The sequence below is a fragment of the Kryptolebias marmoratus genome, linkage group LG16 (genome assembly GCF_001649575.2).
Source record: "Kryptolebias marmoratus isolate JLee-2015 linkage group LG16, ASM164957v2, whole genome shotgun sequence".
NCBI lineage: Eukaryota > Metazoa > Chordata > Actinopteri > Cyprinodontiformes > Rivulidae > Kryptolebias > Kryptolebias marmoratus.
The window spans coordinates 13,561,049-13,581,088 of NC_051445.1; the positions used below are offsets into that span (position 1 = coordinate 13,561,049).

At 43.1% G+C, this 20,040-nt stretch overlaps 4 protein-coding genes across 4 annotated transcripts in view; 1 reads left to right on the top strand and 3 right to left on the bottom strand.

Moving 5' to 3' along the window:
* The first annotated feature begins 1,079 nt into the window (after window positions 1–1,079).
* Window positions 1,080–3,509, top strand: LOC108241929 (hairy/enhancer-of-split related with YRPW motif protein 1-like). Its single transcript, XM_017426423.3, has 5 exons — window positions 1,080–1,620; window positions 1,821–1,893; window positions 1,993–2,076; window positions 2,157–2,238; window positions 2,328–3,509. The coding sequence occupies exons 1-5, from the start codon at window positions 1,535–1,537 to the stop codon at window positions 2,942–2,944; spliced, it is 942 nt and encodes a 313-aa protein (XP_017281912.1). The 5' UTR covers window positions 1,080–1,534; the 3' UTR covers window positions 2,945–3,509.
* Window positions 3,510–4,737: 1,228 nt separating this feature from the next.
* On the bottom strand, window positions 4,738–9,542 carry stmn2a (stathmin 2a). Its single transcript, XM_017426598.3, has 5 exons — window positions 9,309–9,542; window positions 7,102–7,197; window positions 6,774–6,946; window positions 6,470–6,661; window positions 4,738–6,368 (listed from the first exon to the last, which is right to left on the bottom strand). Exons 1-5 carry the CDS (start codon window positions 9,325–9,327, stop codon window positions 6,309–6,311), a joined length of 540 nt encoding a protein of 179 aa, XP_017282087.1. The 5' UTR covers window positions 9,328–9,542; the 3' UTR covers window positions 4,738–6,308.
* Window positions 9,543–10,039: 497 nt separating this feature from the next.
* On the bottom strand, window positions 10,040–14,831 carry upp1 (uridine phosphorylase 1). The gene is made up of 8 exons (XM_017426596.3): window positions 14,671–14,831; window positions 14,372–14,413; window positions 13,748–13,859; window positions 12,729–12,887; window positions 12,499–12,613; window positions 11,442–11,651; window positions 11,195–11,341; window positions 10,040–11,109 (listed from the first exon to the last, which is right to left on the bottom strand). Exons 2-8 carry the CDS (start codon window positions 14,404–14,406, stop codon window positions 10,955–10,957), a joined length of 933 nt encoding a protein of 310 aa, XP_017282085.1. The 5' UTR covers window positions 14,407–14,413; window positions 14,671–14,831; the 3' UTR covers window positions 10,040–10,954.
* Window positions 14,832–16,354: 1,523 nt separating this feature from the next.
* The window catches only part of gra (granulito), a 13,808-nt gene continuing 10,122 nt past the window's right edge, over window positions 16,355–20,040 (bottom strand). Inside the window, exons 2-7 of the mRNA XM_017426584.3 lie at window positions 18,491–18,573; window positions 18,349–18,398; window positions 18,024–18,081; window positions 17,764–17,870; window positions 17,598–17,656; window positions 16,355–16,607 (exon numbers count right to left, since the gene is read on the bottom strand). Coding sequence (XP_017282073.1) covers window positions 16,580–16,607; window positions 17,598–17,656; window positions 17,764–17,870; window positions 18,024–18,081; window positions 18,349–18,398; window positions 18,491–18,572 — 384 coding nt within the window. The 5' untranslated portion in view covers window position 18,573 and the 3' untranslated portion in view covers window positions 16,355–16,579. The remainder of the gene's footprint in view (window positions 16,608–17,597; window positions 17,657–17,763; window positions 17,871–18,023; window positions 18,082–18,348; window positions 18,399–18,490; window positions 18,574–20,040) is intronic.

The window sequence follows — 20,040 nt, forward strand, 5'->3', positions numbered from 1 at the left end:
ACTGAAGGCATGCTGTCAGGGTAAAGGTGATACAAATGTCGTTAAAAAGCAGTATAACAAGTAATATTTATTTGTCTGAGATGTGGTGTAATAACATTTGTATCGGCAATATTGTTGTCTAAGCAAGAACTAACAACAACAGACATTAAACTAAAAAATATGAAAGTAAATAAAGATTTATTGCATCTCTGGTGTTATCAATGATGCCTAAACAGTAAAAAACAACACACGTCTGCTTTGATTTATAGCATAAATGTCAATAAAAAAAAAACATTTTTCATGAATGTAGTGCATTCTCTGTGTATTTTCATATAAAATACAATGTAAATAATCCTACAGAAGATGGTTTTCTGCCTAAACAAATCCTTCATTTCCAAGTCATTGCTGCTTGTAGTAATTATCTGAATGATTATAATTGTTATGTATTTGAAAGTTTGATTAATATTATTACATTTCAATTTAATACAATTTCTTAAGTGAAAAATTAGCCAAAGTTTGCACTTTGAGCCAAATGCATGATTATCCCACCCTAAACAGTCTGTCTCTGTTATTTTTGTATGGATTAACTTGAAATGTTTTGCAGCTTGAGCTTTTATATTTTGGTTTCTTGTCCTCACTGTAAAGAAGATGGGGGGGAATCATTATTATTTAGAAAATCTGCCTGCACCAGTTGACCTGTTTGCAGTGGGAGGACTGGGAGTTTAATGGGGAAAACAGGGCAAAGCTGTGAAGCTTCCATATTGATTAGCAGAGTTGTTTGACAACACAGCTGACAGCTCAGGGGTTCACTGTCTGTTTTTATTTGTTCATGAAAATCGAAAGTTCCGAGCTTCGAGTCGGAAAATCCATCTGGAACGGCCTCCGAAGTCGGCCATCTTTAAAATCCAAAATGGCTGCTCTGCACAACAAAGTGGCGATAGCTTCAGTAATAAACTTTTTTTCCCCGCTTCTGTCACTTTATATTTTTTAGAAAGCATGTTCCTTCACTTTTTAAATGCACAGAACATAAAGAAATACACAATTTAAGGATGTTAATGCTGGCACAACTATGGACAAATTAAACTTCTTTTTTTTTCTAGGTGCAGCTGAAATGAAACGTCATTCCCAAATGGGAGATCGGAATTACGAGGTTAATGGAACGCAGCATAACACCGGAAACTGCAAGGCTTGACAATCAGTCCACAAAATAAACTACCCCCAAAAGTGGAATTTTAAATGCATATGACGTGTTTCTATCCCTTAAGATTTAACAACGTACCTTAATTAGAAGTTTCATTTCACTTAACCCCCACCCTGGCTTTTTCGTTGATAACGTTCTACTCACGTGTCACTCAAACGCTAGCTTAATTCTAACTGGCTAACCATTCACAAGTCCCGCCCACACCGAAGCGGACGCCCCGCCCCCTCCCTCTCAGTGTGGAGAAGCTGAAAGGCTGGTTTTAAAGTGTCGCTCAGAGCCGCTGCTGCTGGCAGTCCTCTGTGGGAAGTTTCTGTGACACTTTAGTTTCTTCGTTACTGAAGGTTTGGAGGCAGAATGAAGCGAAGCAACAACTACAGCTCGTCTGACAGCGACCTGGACGATAACGTGGAGGTAGAGAAGGACAGTGGCGACGAAAATGGGTATGATAACTTCATATTTTTGGTTTTTGGGTAAACCTACTTTCGACTTTGTGACTTTTTTTTGCTTTGATATTTCTTGTTATAACCTTTAGGCATATTTTGTCAATTTGTAATTCACTGTTACTGAAGCTCAAAATGCTGTCATTTTAAAATTATTATTATTTATTTGTTCTAAAAATCTACAACTTTTTAACTTTCAGTCAACTTGACTCCCATGGATCGATGTCACCCACCACAACCACACAGGTTCAGGCCAGAAAAAGGCGCAGAGGGGTGTGTGAACTTGTGATCTTCATTTTAAAATTGTACTTTTCTTCTTTTGGGTCACACATATCTATAAATGTTTTATTTATGTTGATATTTGCTTAACAGATCATTGAGAAAAGGAGACGTGACCGGATCAATAACAGTCTGTCTGAACTGAGGAGATTGGTGCCAAGTACTTTTGAGAAACAGGTACTGTGTGTGTGTTGATTCAGGTCGTTGCAGAATGGGAGTAATATCGAGTGACACTATATTTTGCCATCTCTCCACAGGGATCAGCTAAATTGGAAAAAGCAGAAATTTTGCAGATGACAGTGGACCACTTAAAGATGCTCCATGCTTCCGGTGGAAAAGGTGAATAGGTTTTGTCTTGCAACGTTAATGCAACGAGCTGTGCTCTAACCGGAGAGCTCATTTAAACCGGCTGTTTTCCTTCCCGACAGGTTACTTCGAGGCTCACGCTCTCGCTAAGGATTACCGCAGCTTGGGTTTCAGGGAGTGCCTGGCGGAAACGGCTCGCTACCTGAGCATCGTCGAGGGCCGGGACAGCACGGAGTCCCTGAGGGTGCGCTTGGTGTCCCACCTCAGCAGCTACGCCTCCCAGAGGGACGTGCACACGGGGCTGGAACATTTAGCCTGGGGCTCTGCCTACGGGACTCCCCCTGCCCACCTCCCACACCAGCTCCTTCTACAGCACCCCCAGGGCAGGACGCCCGCACCCAGAGCCAACAGCAGCCCGACCTCCTCCTCCTCCTCCTCCTCCCCCTCGCCTTCCACATCCTCCCCCTCCACCGAGGCGTCTGGGACGTCCAGACTTAGCATCCTGACCCCAACAGAGTCCCTGAAGGTGCCCCCTAACGGCTCGCGAGCCCTCAGCCTGCCCGTGCCATCCTCTAAGCTTTCGGCGCCGCTCATCCCGTCCCTGTCCTCGCTTTCGGCCTTCCCCCTCTCCTTTGGCGCCTTCCCTCTCGTCTCCCCCTCGGCCTTGAGCGCAGCGAGTCCCTCCTCCGCCGTGACGAAGCCTTACAGGCCCTGGGGCATGGAGATCGGGGCCTTCTGACGCTAACCATGGACTGAAGGCAACAGCTGAGCTGTGCCCACCCCATCACAGGCAGACGCAGCCAGGACAGCAGATGTTTTCTTAGAGATAAACCACAGAGGAGTGAAACAAAGTGATTTTTATTTTAATTTTTTTTAGAAACAAGTGGGAAAAGTTGCAGGAGGTAGTAAGAGCCTCCCTGTATGACATTTACTTAAAAAAAGACAGAATTTGAAATGATTTTGTTATGACATTTACTGAGTTGTTGACTAATTTTGGTAGCCTGCACTGCCTCCAGGTTGAGGACCTACAAAATGACATGAATGGGCCATGAATACATTCACTGTAAGTACAGTTTAGACTCCATAGATGACATACTGAAATGTATCATGTTTAGCAAAGATTTCTGCATTGAAATGTGTGTAGAGTTGTTGTTTTTTGTTGTTTTTTTTCTTGTGATGTCGGAACAACGCGCCACAGTTGGAGAACTAACTACTTGAGACCTGGAAGTTTGCATCTCTGTATCTATTTGTAATATTTTTGTACCAATAAATCGAGTCTAAAGTGTTTAAAAGATGGGTAAAAACGAGTGTTCGCTGTTTCATTCTCTCCTCTGAATGCTACGGATTTCAAATGTACAATCAGCAGAGATTTATCCAGCTGATTAAAAACTATATTTGGTCTCAAATGACATTTAACCTGCAGGTGCATCTTTGTTGCAGTCCAATGGAAGTTAATCAAGAGCTAATAAGTCCCCAGTTATTGAGTTCCTTTACAGTGTGCCAGGTTAAGTAACCCAATCCAAGTGCATTGTTGCCCCTATGAATACCCAGGAAATCATTAAGAGCCAGAGGAAATCCTTTACAATGTTGCCCTGACCTCACTGGCCTGGGTTGGTCTGAAACGGAGACAATAGTGTGAACAGGATGAGGACATTGGAGGAAAACGGTCGTCAAGTGTCAGCAACACGAGGAACAGCTGGACCCGTAAATCACCGCTCTGTTCCAACGAACAGGTTCCTGGTCCAGCCGTTCAGAGCCAGATAACTGGGGGCGGCGAGCGATAATGTAACTGCCTCTGGGTTTGTCTGTTATGTTAACAAAATATCTCATGATCCGCCGAATGGGTGTTGATCACTGGTTAACTTTTGCAGTCCACCCGATTCCAGATGGCCGTCATGGCTAATTGGGGTTTAGTGAATGAAAAACAGTTGGTTTTACAGATAATAAACTAAAATTTGGTCTGCTAGTAGTCGAGAGTTTTTCCTAATACATACTCCAAGGTGCTAACAAATTAGGCAAAATGTTGCAATATTGCGTGTGACTGTGTCAACTTTATTTTCAAGATTTGACTGGCTTTAACTCTGTCGTTTAACTCTGGCATGAAAGGTGGCGGGTGATATGCATTCCTTTAATTGTTTTAATTGCCTTTAATGAATCTGCTTCTGCTTCCAGGTGGGGCAGTGATTGACTCTTTAATTCATTGACTGGAGGTGTTAAATGAACCTCGTCACAATTATTATTCTCAGAACTTAGGTAAGGTAAAAGGAAGTTCACAGCCAGTGTTTCAGTGCCTATTTTATAAACTTGTAATTTTTTTTTTTTAAACTAGTGGCCTTCACAGGTTCTGCTCTTACCTTGATTTCTGTCTTCCAAATAAATCTGACACTGCCCCCTGCTGGTAGAACAACAGCCTTACCAAAAAAAAAAAAAAAAAAAAGAGAGAGAGCATCCATTGGAAGTGTTTGCAATGAAACATTTAGGCTGGAACAGATCACGATTAATGAGGTGCTAAAGACTTTAATTCTCAGGATGTGTAGATAACTGGTTCTTTTATTTGGCAGTTTACAGTCCCCCTTGTGTTTTGATACAGAAACGTTTTGGATGCAGCATGCCATGTTTACAGAACCCCAAATTTTTATTTAGCAAAGCTTTCACAGAAACTTATCGAAGGGAGAAACACAAGCAGCAGAGTTATGCAGGCAGATATCAGTGGTATACTGAATTAGGAAAGAAAGAAAAAGAGACTAATGTATTCTGTTTGCTCGATGTAAAGCGTCCTGCATTCGTTTTCTACCTAAAATCCTAAAGAGAGAAGTTGCTACCTAAAGGTAAATCTGTCATTCGGACACCCACACAGACATACGGGATTTTTCACACTATCAATACCAAGATGGGAGCGACGGCACATTCCACGGTCCAAGACACTGTGCATGATACCAGTACGGTGTCGTGACATTCATTCGTTTGTACGATTCATTCCTAAATACTGTGTTCTCAGCAGAGCTATTTATTTGGCAAAGGATTCACTGAAAAAAATGGTGCTGTCGGGTGGAATATGCAAGTGTATATAAACAGTTGCTCCCTTTAAGCAAAGACATTCTTAATAACAATAAAGCACCTATACAGTCCGTTATCAAGCTCACGTCAGGGGAAGTGGACGCTTTCTGAATCTGTGGCTTTTGGGCCTAATGTTACGTTTCCCTAGCGTGCGTGTTGAGGATGAGTAGGTGCGGGGAGATGAAGACGCCTCCCCCCCCAGGATCTCGCAGAGTTTGTAGCGTTCAGTACACCAAGCGTCACTCGTCACAAAACACACACACACACACAGAAAAACATTGTCGTCATGACATCTTTCAGGAAGTTACGCCACAAACGTTCATTAACCACCAACTCACAAGACAGAGGCCTTTCACAAAATAAATTAATAGATTTAAAAAAAAAAAAAGCTGTGGAGCCAAACTGAACTAAAACAATAGTTAAAAGACAAATAAAATGTTTAAAATTGTACAGTGCAGGACAGTACCGAGTTTGCATGTACAATACTTGACATAAATAGACTGTTAAATCAATGTAACAATAAATCAGTCAAACAGTAGCTAGCTCTAGCTAGGTTAAGCTAGCTAGCTACTGTTTGCAAGCTATCTATCTGTCTAGCTAGCTAGCTGATAGCTACGTAAGATGGCTATGATAGATATATAAGCTAGCTAGCTTGATTATAGATAGATAGATAGATAGATAGATAGATAGATAGATAGATAGATAGATAGATAGATAGATAGATAGATAGATAGATAGATAGATAGATAGATAGATAGATAGATAGATAGATAGATAGATAGATAGATAGATAGATAGATAGAAAAGAATAATTTACAAATTAAGAGTCAAATGCTTAAGCTCTCTCTAAAATCAACAACAAAAGGGTGTTACTGATGTTTGTATCACTACTACTGATAGTTGTGAACACTCTGTTGTGATAAGATGTGCAGTGATGTAAAGGTGAGATCTTTGAGCCTCTCGGCCTTCAGGGTCAACTGTCTGTTGGGGGCTGAGGGCAGGTTCGAGGGTAGATGGACGGACAGAGGTCAGGGTTTGTGTGAGGCTCATGCTAGCAACTCTTCCTTCAGCTCTTTGTTCTTGCGCACTTCCATGGCATGCCTCTCCTGAAAAAAAAAAACAAAAACAAAGAAGACACACGTTGAGCATGACTGAGTACCAGGACAGCTAGTCGTGCAGTTTGATCAGATGCCTCTGGAGGTCTCACCTTCTCCTGTAGGCGCTCCATCATGGCCGCCAGGTGGGCTTTGCGGTTCTCCCTGATCTGCTCCATCTTCATCTGGAGCTTCTCCTCAGCCATCTTGCTGAAGTTGCTGTTCTCCTCCATGGCCTTTAGCAACACGTCCCGCTCGTGCTCCCGCTTCTCTGCCAGAACCTTCAGCACCTGGGCCTCCTGGTACTAAACATGCAACCAAAAAAAACAAAAACAAAAAAACAATCCCATCCAGTTAAATCGTTTTAAACAGTCTCCATTTCAAACAGCCAAAGTCATTTGACAGAAAGGAAAATACCCTTCTCCTCTCTTCAGCAGCCTCCAGTTTCTTCTCAATGTCCTCCAAGGAGATGTCCCTCTTTGGGGGCGAGGGGAGGCTGTGGGCTACGTCCGACACCGGAGACAAGGGCTTGAGAATCACCTCGAAGGCCTGCCCCGAGGCTCGCTTGTCTATAGGCTTCACCTCCATGTCTGTAAATCACACAGCTACCATGACAACGCCACCAACTCTCAATCTGCGCGTCAAACGCATCAGGTTAATAAATATTAATGCCTCCGTCTGCAGGGCAGAGAAAACAGTCGTGTGGGGACGATGTGTTTCGGCGAAGCAGAAAATCAACGCATACCTTCAAACTCGCAGGCGAGCTTCTTGCGAGACTCGGGGTAAAAGCAGGAGCAGATGAGAGAGAGGACGGACAGCTCCTTCATCTTCTCTTTGTACGCTGTTGGGACATAACGGTACATCAGCACTGGGGTGAGGTGAACGGCCTCTCTTGCTTTCGGAGACAAACAAAAAGAATCGGTCAGGCAAAAATAAGACCCAGCTGAGGTCGCGACTTAGCCAAACTAAAGGCCTAATCATTCCTCGAAGGAAGGTGCAGCCAATTTGATCAAACCTTGCGAATGATCCGTGCTGCGATAAGTTAGAGGGTCACTCTCAGCTACTGCCGCATCAAACATTAGCTCAGCGTCTGTAATTCTGACAAAGCTGTCGTCATTTGTGCGTTGGCTAATGTCGATGTATAGCTGTGATGGCCATCTTGAATCGGGCTGACTCCAGATATGAATCAGTTAGAGTGGCGCATCCAGCCATTACTTCCTGTGAAATTCAGTAAAATCCACACGGCGGCCCAAGAGGTATTTCGCTAACAGACAGCGCTGACTTGGATAGTTACTGACGACATTTTAAGAGTAGGTCTTGCGCGGTCATTTAGCTCTTGAAGCATGAGTTGGGGGTGATGCTCAGCGACAACCACACCCGATTTTAACCCAGACAGAATCTGGAGAATCGACCGAGTTCCAGCCATTTTTCCTGCTTTGCTGCGGCGGACATCTTGAACATTCATGGCTCCAAACGTCAATCAGCTGTAGATGTACACCCAGTGATTACTTTCTGAAAAGATTCATTCAAATCCGTGGAGCGGTTCAGGAGATATTTTTTGCTAAAACGACAGATAAACGAACACACATGAAAAAAAACATGCCTTTGAAGTCAGATATTGATATATAAAAACTATTTCATGTACTTTGGATACTTTGGAACCATCTGATTTCTTTTTGCATCCGGGATCCATTTCAAGTGAAATGGATTAAAATGTGCGGTGGCGCTTCATTATTTATTGACAGTGCATGCTGATGGAGGAGCTATATAGGGTTCGTCCACTGAGAGGTGAGAGCAAATCTAACAGACGGAGCCTGCAGGTTTCTTTGTCCTGCGGGTAAGTTCAAGAAGCCCTCTGCATGCCTGCACTATCGGTACCCATTGTGTTGTAAGAAACAGCCGATCGGTGATGTGGCCCTTCAGATTTCTGACCAGGAGCCTGCCTGGCTCATCGGAGAGGATTGCAGATTGTCAGAGCCTTCTGTTGCAAAGTGTGTAAAATAAATAAATTTAAAAAGAAAGAAAGAAAGAAAGAAAGAAAGGCCTCTGTGCTGCAGGGCTGGCCTGCCTCCATGCACCTTGTTGTACACATGTCACCCCTCTCAGCACGTACGGAAGCCAGTCAGCACCGCATGGTGATAAAACTACCAAATATAATGCTTTTTAATTAAAAAATAAGACATTTAAAGGTATGTAAACACACCCACAAAAACAAATATGCTAAATAGCTGGCCTGCTAACTTCAGCAGGGTGATACACATAATCTAATTTGTTACTGATGTTAGTCTTTAAGTGCTAATATATAATGTTTCCAGTTGAATATGTCTGGATTTTTGACTTTTTTTTAAATTTCAAGATCAATTACAAGGCATGCCACAGATGGAGATGCACCCTGAAGCGGGGGGGGGGACAAAGCTGGATAAAAGGGACAACCGTGTTTCAGTGGGGGGTGGGAGAAAAGAGGGATAAACCGGGTTAAATAAATGTGGAACCGGTTTAGATCCTAACTAAGTCACGTACTGAGAGGAACGAAGCGCTGGGAGGATTCGTGTCGGCAACAGCCCAGCGTCTTGGGCGGGGTCCGTCTGCAGTGTGCTGCATGTCCTCCGCGGGAGGATGAGGAGGCAGGCTTTGAAAATCATCTTTAAAAAATGAAATGATCTAATGACACTGAACAAGAGCCATTAAGGCGACGTTTGATAATAATAATAATAGATTTAAAAAAGAAAAGAAAATAGGCGAAGATGCTGAACCCGCGGCCCTTTTTCTGTCTTTGATTTTCAGACTCTGCGGAGATTATTTTACTCAGCAGGAAGGAAACAAGAGAGATCTGGGACCAAGCAGGTGAGCTACACCGGGCCGACAGGTCCATCCATCCATCCATCCATCCATCCATCCATCCATCCATCCATCCATCCATCCATCCATCCATCCATCCATCCGAGTGCTTACCGGTCGCTGTTTTGGCCATGGCTGGTGGGTTCTCTCCGCAGAGGATGCTGTGGGTTCGGTTCTGGCCGGTGCTGCGGTTCGGTTCTGTTCTGGTGCTGCTTTAAGGCACTGAGTCAGCGAACAGACCGGGGCAAGGACCGGACGGCAGGCTGATAGGAGGAGGAGGAAGAGGAGGAGGGAGCGCCCGCGCACACACACACGGGAGCGCGCCCGCAGCAGCAGCATCCACCTGTCTGATCGCAGCCCGCCACGCCCACACACACGAGACCAAAGGGATCTGTTGGAGGGATGCGTATCGCCCGCCACCGGAGCTCTGGACTCGGATCAGCTTGTTTGCCCCCCCTTTAATTTATATGTTTATTCTAAACTGTGTGTATGTCTTGGGAAAAGGCATGACTATGATGTGTTACATCTGAAATCCTAGTTCTGTTTAAGGTTTTTAAAAAAATATGAACTTAGACCAAATTTTTCAGTTTGACACCTTATTATTAGACTAATGATAAGGACATAATCTTATCTCCCATAAGAGATAATCTCCCATAAATAAACTCATTCCCTAATACAAGCTTGCCATTTGTTTTGTGCCAAACTGTGTAATTTATTCTTAACATCTGGATAATGTTCGAGGTGGCAGCAAACAGCTGAAAAGAGTAAAAACAACACAAACCTGCCGATCAAAGCTTCATGTGGCAGAAATGAGCAAGAACACACCAAATAATCCATCCGATATATGAGCATTTATTTATTTATTTTATCATATATATATATATATATATATATATATCTCATACAGTGTAATTTGTTTTCAAGGTAAAAACTGTTCCAAATGAAACAGATACAAAAACCTTAAAAATATACATTCTGAGCCATAAATAATTCAGACATCTCACAGTTTTTTGTTTGTTTTTAGTGAGGTAACAATCACCATCATCATGACACAACTATCAAAGTCAAAATCATTCTCTTCACATGAAGTAAAGGGATAGTTCAGATATTTTAAAGTGGTTATGAACGAATATTGTCTCACCTGTTGTAAGTAGTTCTTTGATGGCTCTGAATTTATATTTAACAGAGTTCAGTTGTAGAAACCCTGTCGATTTTGCATGACACCCTTATTCTGGTAGTAATATTATAAAGTGCTACAGCAAGCTGCTGCTGCTATTTGCCCTTTCTAATAATCTCTGAATCGTGTGTACAGTAAATAATCATGCCATGCAAAACTGAAGGCTGTGTAAAGGTTTTTGAAATCTGAACCATCGCTTTCGGCAGTACCGTTAACCAACAGGCAAAGCTCAAGTTTTAAAGGATCAGAAACTTAAGATTTAACACAACAAAACAAAACTTAAATTAAATATATTTATCAAGCTTGGGCAGCTAATTTACGCCGAACGTTCGGTTCAATTAAATTCAAAACAATGAGGAGTTAAAAAGTGCATGCTGTCCACCTAATGAACCAGCTAAGCTAGCGTGAGTTTATAAATATAAGGTGTACTCTAAAAACTGATCAATGTGAAAACAGGATGTGTTTTTAAAAGCACGAAGGATGAAATCTCAACAAAAACAGCTTAAAGCCGACAATGTTTTTTGGCGCTTTTAGACGTCAACCCGAGTGTAGCCTGAAAACGGATGTTTTTTAACCGCATCATTTAGCCGTGGGTTCCGATTTGGCCCTTCAGCTGCTTCTTGATGTAGGAGCCCACCAGCATCTGGGGACGGAGCTGGTAACTGTGAAGGACTTCCTGAGAGCTGCTCAGCTGATCGCCCTTCAGTCGATCCAGCAACGTCACGCAGACGACGGCCGCTTCACGCAGACAGACGGGAGCGGCGTTAAAGTGACATTCTGCTTACGGGTGCTTAAAATGCAGCAAATATCGAGTGCTTCTCACCTCGCAGACCGCTCAGTTTGCACATGGCCGCAAACACAGAGGACTCCATTTCTATGTTGCAGACTCCCGCTTCCCTGGCTTTAGTCAGGTAGTCGTGTTTATCCTTCTCGGTGTAGGAGCAGAAGGCCCCGTCCAAACGGGCTTGCCCTGCGTTTTTATTTTGGGACAGAAACAACATAAAGTGAGTGAAACACCGTCAAGAGTCGACCCTCGTTTCACGCACCGGGACGCCCCCCCCCACACATACCTTCGTAAAAGTCCAGCGTGCACATGGTGTTGCCGATGACCGTCTCAAACTGGCCGAGCTCTCCGCCGCACCGCAGCAGCTCCTCGGCCAGACGCGGGTCCAGGTCGGTGTTGCGCACCACCGTCTTCCCCAGCGTCACCTGCTCGAACCTGGGCAGGAAGGTGGCGTCCACCGACTGCTTGGTGATGACGACGGTGCCGGGCTCAAGTCCTGAAAAAAAATAAAAAATAAATAAAAAATACTTCCTGAGCGTAAACATCTTTATTTTAGTGTTGAAACACGGCAGGCAGCTGTGTGTCAGAAAAGTGCAGTTTTTAGTTGGGAAATCGGTAAAGCTTTCTACATTACACGGCTTATTCTATTTCACTTTTAAAACGTGTGTAGAGTAAGATCAAAGTTAGCAGGTAAAGGCTTATTAGAGTCACTGTAAGTGGTTTAGATCTTGTACTGTAGGCGGAATTTGATCCTTTGGTCTGGTGTTAAACGCTGATGCAATGTGTGAAAAACTAAGTAAACTATATGACCCGACAGCCTTTAAAACCACCCTTAGGGGCCATAACTCCAAGTTGTTTTCCTCTATATGACCTTATCAGTCTTCCACTCTCCTTTACAGTGCCGTTTGAGTCCTCTAAGTTGCTGCCACAACACTTTATTCAAGCAGAGGTCTGGACTTTTGTCTCTTTTTTTAAAAAAACAGACATTCTGCTGTAGATTTGCTTTTGTTGTCGGGTTTATCATTTTGTTTGTTTGTACTCGGACAAACAGAGAAGTCTGTGGTCAAATCAGTACCCGATTTCTGGCCAAACCATCGTGCCACCACCCCCGTGCTTGCTAACTGGTAGGAGGCCTTTGTCTGGCTGTGACTCTCCACGGAACGTTAATCCAGATGTTTGGCGCTTTGTAAAACTAAGCCACACTGTTGTGTTATTTCCAAACAGAAGCAGCTTTCTCGTATCTTATCCATCTCCCTGTCAGTGCATACAATCAAAGGGTTTCACTTCTTTTTTTCCCTGCAACAATAAATGATATAAACAGGTAAGTGCATAAATGCTTGTACCTATTCCCCCTGAGGTCCCAATGCGTACAACCGTAACGTCCGTGCAGCGTGCGTGATGGAGGAGCTTTATGAGCTCGTGCAGCATTATGGCAATAGACGGGATGCCCATCCCGTGCTGCAAAAAAAAATCAAGCACAGACACGCCACACGCGGGTTAGGATTGTGTTACAGGCGAGGCGTGAGGAAAAACAACAAGACAGGACGGAGCTGAAGGGTTTGTTCTCACGTACGCTGACGGAGAGGACGGGGCCGACTTTGTACATGGCGTAACGATCCGTCCCAGCGCAGATGTTTGGATAATCCGAGTTGGGGGCTTCCATCCCGAGCTCCGTGGCGATGTACTGGATGAAGGACTTCATCCTCCAGGGGCTGCCCCCGACGCACACAAACTAAAGCAGAGGCACACACAGAAACATGTTCGCTTATTTCACACGTTACAACAGAACGCTTTCATTTCTTTAACAGCCACAGCGACTGATGAGTGCAACACAACATACCACGAAACGGATCATTTCAGGCAAAGTTAGAGTACAGACACTGCTATCCTGTTATAACCACAAGATAAAATCCTTACATTAATCCATACAGAGGACGACGTAAAGCCTCGCAGTCCTTGAAGGAATGCATATTGCCTGCTGCCTTTCATGCCTGAGTTTTAGACTGAGATCATCTTATATTGAAAAATGACAGAGTTGTAGCCGTTTTGGTCAAACCTTTGATGAAAATGACGTAATCTCATGTGAAGCTGCGACATCCTGTTAGCGCGTGAGCTAGAGTTCAGAGTACGTGTTGGGAATGACTCTCAGCTGCTGCCACACCAAATCTGAGCTCAATATCTGCCAAACTGACTGATTAATACCAATTTTTTCAAAAATCGTAATAAAATAATAACAACTAGAAGCACTTGGAGAGCACAAACCTTTAAAAAAAACAGTGCGATCCAAGTCACGATCCGGATCAACATCAAAATTTAAGTAATTGTTTTTTGTTTTTTTTTTTGACAACCCTAAGATTTTTTGAAGATTTCACCCATTTCGTTAGTTTTTACTTGATTTTTGCTAAGAGACAAAAAAAAAAAAAAAAAACACACCCGTGACCTCTGACCTCAAGACACTGAAATCAATAGGCATCACCCTTGACCCGCGAGGCATCCAGCTGTGCGGTTTGACATTCCCGCGTTACACCGTCGACCTTTGACCTCTGACCGCATCGCCACCAAAATGAAAGGGAAGGAAAGCCTTTTTTTTACTTTGACGTCGCCGAACATCTCCTGCAGGTTGTGGGTCCCCGTCCCCAGATTGAAGTGGTAGAGAACGTCCTCCTTCAGGACGTCCAGGTGCGGGTTGTGGACATAAACGGAGCTGAGACAGGAGGGGAGACGGCAAAGGTGAGGTGGATCTCAAATTTAACGCATCCCTTGCGCTTTACTCGCTCAAACAACAGGTGCGTCAGAAACTGAAGGGGCCTTAAACCGGACATAAAACACTGAACTGCCCTTTAAGGCTTTGAAATAAAGACACTGGAGAATAACTGATATTAGGTTCAGACTTGTAGAAGGCCACTCATTCATTTATTGTATACTGACTTGGTTATAAGCACAAAAAGTGGGATTTTAGAGTAATTTGGAGGGATAATATATACACACAGTTGCCAGTTTCTTAAATGCTGTATAAACTCCTGTTATTGCTCCAACCATTTGGAGGAAAATGCCTATGCTGGGGGAGGAAAATGCATTTCCGCCCTCCTTATTTAGGAGAAAGGTCGACATGACATCCTGTCACACCCAGCGGTTTCCACATTAAACACAGCTACATAAACTCCAGTGTGGCTGGGGTTTCAGTGGAAGAAAACAGGAGGACAGAAACTTTCTCACCTGCTGCAGTTCGGCTTCTCGTCCTTCTGCTCCATGACGTCCCTGAGAACAAAGCATTAATATATGCAGAAACAAAACAACATAAAAAGACACCTGCTTTTTAAAATGCCGGTCTATAACTGAGTCACATATCCCTAAATCCAACCAGGAGCCAGTCTCTGTTAGGAGTTCCGCTTAGAAAGTCTTTGAAAAAAATGCGTTTTCTTTTAAACAAACCCGGATTAGATTAGATTAGACATCGCGCGCGCACAGCACTTTATCTCTAACAGAAGGGGAGGAAGAATGACCTCCATGTTTACCTTTAAGATGAGCCAAAGTCTTTAAAAATAATTTAAATTAATTAAAAAAAAAACGTGTAATAGTCGCACACAGCCCCGAGTGTTTGCTCTTCGGAGGTCCCTTTTCGCCGCCTTTCTCCTCCGTTTGGGACGATTTTCATTTCGGCTTCTGTGCCCAGCGGCACGGAACGCGGTGACGTCACTGGACGCAGGAAGCGAAAAGGCGTTCCCTGATTGGCTGAGAGATCCTCGGGGGTTCTGTCACGTACACAGGTGCCCAGCAGCAGATGTGCAGTCACCTCTGGTTTCCGCTGAATGACCCCCCCACCCCAGTGACTTATATACAAGTCATTGTCCCTCCCACACAGATCTCACCATTACTGGCTATAAGGCTTTTATTTGTTTTTGTTCGTTTCCATGATTTCTTTGCGAATCATGTCAGAAAACAAGGAATCAATGAATTCACATTTATCTGCGGACAGAAAAAGCTGTTATTCTTTTCTTTTGTCATAAACTAGGTTTAACTAACAGAGTAGCTCATATAAAAAGTTTTCTTTTTTTTGTTTTTGTTTTACCAAAATCCCACCATAGATCAGGACTGATTGCTGATTTGATATTTTGAATAGATTGAATCAGTTTGCACACGTTTTGCTTTGTGGTAGTGTGCATTATCAGCCTGGAAAATAAAAATGAACAAAACTAAACGGCACCAAAGTATATTCTGATATTCTGATGAAACTTGTAATAATTTCCTCAAACAAAAAAAAAAACGTTCCCAGTCTCATCCTCAACCTTCCTGAAGGGACCATTCACACAAGTTCAACACCAGAATGTTCCGAGCCTGAGCTGATCTTAGATGCATAAGAAAAGATTCATGCCTTGTGGAGTTGACTCAGTGCTGGAGGGAGGTTAGATTACATTCGACCAGCCTTAAATTTAAAATGTGGAATTAGTTCATCTACCGCATGTTTAAAACACAATACAGATGGCAGTGACTTATATTCATATTAATTAAAGAGCTAGTGTTCCTTGAAGGAATGCGTATCACCCACCACCTCTCATGCCAGAGATAATTTACTGTTGAGAAATAACAGAAAGTAACATTGTGCGCAATCTCATGGAATTATGAGATATCCTGCATAACCTGTTAGCAGTCGGTGACTACTCCCACGCCTTGTTCGAGCTCACTCTCTGTAAAGTTACTGCCGTTTTTTTTTGTGTAGGCTGAGATCAGTAAGCTGTGGTGTCCATCTCCAAAAGTTAATCAGTTTATAGTCGCTCCATGTTTTGGCCTTGAAGTATGTGTCAGGGAGGACCCTCAGCTCTCACCGCACCAGAATTTAGCTCAACATCTGCGAAACTGACTGAGCTGTAGCCATTTTTGTGTTCGCTAAAACTGCCGTCGGTGGCGGCCATTTTGAACTGGGTTGACCCGGAAGGTTTATCGGTTGTAGCCGTCAACATAATTCATTCAAATCCATGCAGTGATTGGTGAGATTTCGTGCAGCGGGCGATAAGAAAGGAACGAGGACATCGTGGTAGATGCTGCACAGCTGAGGCGCTTTCATCTTTTTATTGCGATTGCAAACATCTATAAACAGTACACACACACACACACACACACACAGTAACAATGTCAGTCATTTATATTCCTATCAGTATCTGCTGGACTAATGTCAGCTCCAGTGTTTATCTGACCTGGGGGTCGACTTCGACTCCTGAGAAAACACGGGCGCTCCCTGCTTAGAGCGAAGTTTTACAAAACATGCAATAGTTTTTTGTTTTTTTTTTACACAGCAAAAATAAAAAAGTCCAGTGTCATTAAAGTATGCAGACATGCATTCAATTAAATTAAATTAAACTTACAAAAGGACAAGCAAACAACACAATCAAAACCGCTCTTTGCAGAAAACAGACTGTGTGAATTTTCTCATTGGGAGTAAAGTCTTTCTGCCTCCCTGTAAAAAATGAAACAGACAAACACAAAGTGTGTTAGTAAATTCCTCTTTATCAAAACACAATAAAGTTATTCTTTTTTCTTTTTTTATGGTTCACAGCTTTTTCTTTAAAGCTACAACCTAAAACACTCACTTCTTGTTTGGGAAAGCGTCCTGGCCGTTCTTCCTAAAGGCCGTGCTGAGAACGTTTGTGTGGGAACTTTGAAAAGCATCTCTAACTATTCTGCGCGACAGAGATGATCCAAGGAAGCGAACAGATGATGCTGCAGCTCAGCAGCTGAATAAAAGTGTGTCTGAGCCAAATGAGCGGGACGTTTGTGTCCTACACCTGACCGTTTCCTTTTATAGTTTAATACGACTCTTTCAAACAAGATATTCAGCTGCTGTAAAAGTATGAATAAAATTACAAATAAAACTCACTCTTGACTTGAACTTGACTTGAACTTTCCTGAGCAGCGTCAAGTCTTGTACATTCACACCCCTTACTGTGTAAGACACATCTGCTGCGTGCGTGTTAATCTAACACACACACAGTTACTGTAATGTGGTCAAAGATTCACCGTTTGTTCTCAGGTGAAAAACGTGTCTGAATTCAGCCAGGAGGAACATTATTAGTATTATTATTAATATTATTATTATTGTTATTATTTTTAAAGTGAGAAATCTCTGGGAAACTATGTTAGAGGTCTGAATTATGAAGTCATTAGAATTAAAAAGAGTTGTGATAACTTCAGCCAGGATTTTTTCTTGTAGTGTTGTAGCAAAATTTATGTAACCTGTAGATTTTTTATTTTTTATTTTTTTATTGTTCTCATGAGTGCAGTAACCGTATGAGTCCTGGTGAAGTACTTCAGTCATAAATTAATGTCAAAAACTAAATTCATCCATCTCCAACTCATTCAAACCCTGATTCGGATCGTTTCCCTTTCTAATTTCAACAGGTTTTGACGGGAGTCGCGCTGAGTTTCTAAGCGTTAAAATGAAACTCACACGTCGTATTTTCCACCCGTCCACCTCATCGAGCCGAGCTCCAGCTGCCCGGGGTTTCTCTGTCGAAAAATATACATGTCGTTAAAGACTATGCTGCCCGGTTTTTGTTTTTTAAGAACAGTTAAATTGATCTACAGTAAAAACTGAACTCAATCGCACAACTTACTGCCTCCGATAACACAATGGGATGCTCCGGTAAGTACTGTGGCTTCTTCTTGGCCTCGGGGGAGCTGGCCAGGTGAATTAAAAAGTCCCTCGTGTAAGAGATTCTGGCTATAAGCAGAATAAATGTTAGGTTTAAAAGCCAAAAAAAACAAACCAACAAGCCCGCAGCTACTAGCATGGCAGGACAAGTGAGCATCTTCTGTGTGATCGAGAAAAGGGAATTTACGGAAACAGTTGCCGCGTGGCGTTTTCGCGTTTTACCTTTGTTCTGCTTGTGGAGGTTAACAATCTTGAAGAACTGCTCTATGTCCACTTTTATCTGCCGAGTGCAAAAGGTTTGGAAGTTTCAAGAACACCTGTGCTCGTTTGAGTCAAGTGGCGACTGTAGTCAAATGTAAATTCGTGCTTACAAGTGTCACTAACAGACGTAAAAAAAATTAACAGCTGAACAGAAATTCCTCCGTTTGGTAATACTAATAAATAAAGAGGCGTTAGCACAGAGACGTGAGGACTCCACCATGAGGCCTACAAACCGTTTAAACATTGTTGAGCTGTAATTATTGTGTTGTTTTTCGGAGTTTCTTACCTCTTGTTCCGTCAGGGTCTGGGAACAGGAAGCGGCGCTGATCTGTGGCTCTGAGTGAAGTAATTTCATTTACATATTGAACTCTCCAGTAAACGTTCTGTAAACTGTACGCTCTTTGGACATGAGTCGTGTTTGTACTCACCAGCCTCCACCTGGGCGCAGCGGCGCAACGGCCTCGCCGGCTCCAGGTGTTTGATGAGGATCCTCCTCCTTGAAACCTCCATTCTGGAGGAAAACGGCGAGGTTCAAACATGTTTCAGGCTTCCTGCATTTAACAAGACTCGCTCCTAATGTAAACCCTGAGCAGCGCCGTGTTCACAGAGCTGATGATAGCAATTAATGCTTCAGTATCTTGTGTTTTGAGTGCTTCCAAAGGGGACTGTGAACACTATTATTGGTCCGATAGGAGCTCAAAGGATTACAACCCCTGACAAAAAGTATGGAACCATCACTCTTGGTGGACATTCTTCCAAAAAACTGATTACAGACATGCCACAGAAGTACTATTTTCCAAAATTCCAACCTTCTAGCATTAAGAAAAATGATGGAATCACTCACTAATTTGCCATTCTATATCAAAAACCTGCATCAGAATGAATCTGCCGTTTAGTCTCGACTTAAAAGAAGAGCTCAGACCTTAGAGAGCTGCAGCACAAGGAGAGGACTGACATGAGTCACGGCTTCAACACCAAAGATCTCAGTTGAAACGGAGGAGAGGATTATGAAACTTCTTCGAGAAGGTCAATCATCACAGGATGTTGCAAAAGGCCTTGGTTGTTCCCAGCCAGCTGGGTCTAAAATCTGGCCCAAGTGCAAACGAAAAAAGGGAAGCGCAGTGGTTGACCGAGGCAGACATTAAAGCGTTGAGATGGGGAAACAGAAAACGCACAAGAGAACAAACGAGAAGCAAGTGAGCGGAAGCTGGAGTCTGCGATCGAAGTGTGAGAAATAACCTAAAAGAAATGGGATTTACACGCAGAAAAGTTAAACTAAAGCCATCATTTGTACCCAAACAGACAAGAACAAGGGGGCAGTGGGCTAAAGAGAAGCAGTCATGGATGGTGGGTGACTGGATGAAAGTGTCATGTCAGCTAAAGGCCCGGGAGGAGACAGCAGTCGTTACATCCTCAATAAACGCCGAAGTCTACAGTGTAACTCTGGAATCTTTTCTTCCTCCATCAGTTTAAAAGGATGTTTGGTGACGATGACTTCCTTTTTATCAGGAATGACAATGTGTCTTTGCAATAAAGCAAAAAAATTAATTTCCTCTGAGAAAGACATATGACGTCAACGGCACGGCCTGGAAATGGTCCGGATCTCAGTCCAGTTGGAAATCTCTGGTGGAAATTGAAGGAAATGGACGACGGCAAAAACTCCGAATTGGAAACGTGATCTGACAATGGCAATAAGAGACAGACCAATGAAGAGCACCGTCTGGTGTTAGATTGGTCCATGCCCAGCAGGGACGTGCGGTCAGGGGAGGCAGGTGAGGCAGAGCCTCCCCTGTCATCATGACAAGAAAAAAAAAATCATAACATAAAATGATTATTAATATTTGTCCACTGATCTTTATGTATGAGTAATTTTCGAACATTTCTATGGTCCAAATCGCATTTTTATAGTCAAAATCGCTGAAATTGCATATTTCCTGTTCAAATATGAGGGTGAAACGCGAGGTGCGGCAGCAACGAG

Excerpts from the sequence above, each read along its gene's own strand:
- upp1 (XM_017426596.3), bottom strand. The coding sequence starts at position 14,406 with ATGGAGCAGAAGGACGAGAAGCCGAACTGCAGCAG. Across the intron at positions 13,860-14,371 it reads GAGAAGCCGAACTGCAGCAG|CTCCGTTTATGTCCACAACC; the intron begins GTGAGAAAGTTT and ends CTCCTGTCTCAG. Across the intron at positions 11,652-12,498 it reads TGGGACCTCAGGGGGAATAG|GACTTGAGCCCGGCACCGTC; the intron begins GTACAAGCATTT and ends ATTTTTTTTCAG.
- stmn2a (XM_017426598.3), bottom strand. Across the intron at positions 6,662-6,773 it reads CTGCTGAAGAGAGGAGAAGG|TACCAGGAGGCCCAGGTGCT; the intron begins GTATTTTCCTTT and ends TTGCATGTTTAG. Across the intron at positions 6,369-6,469 it reads TGGAGCGCCTACAGGAGAAG|GAGAGGCATGCCATGGAAGT; the intron begins GTGAGACCTCCA and ends TTTTTTTTTCAG.
- LOC108241929 (XM_017426423.3), top strand. The coding sequence starts at position 1,535 with ATGAAGCGAAGCAACAACTACAGCTCGTCTGACAGCGACCTGGACGAT. Across the intron at positions 1,621-1,820 it reads GACAGTGGCGACGAAAATGG|TCAACTTGACTCCCATGGAT; the intron begins GTATGATAACTT and ends TTTAACTTTCAG. Across the intron at positions 2,239-2,327 it reads CCATGCTTCCGGTGGAAAAG|GTTACTTCGAGGCTCACGCT; the intron begins GTGAATAGGTTT and ends CCTTCCCGACAG.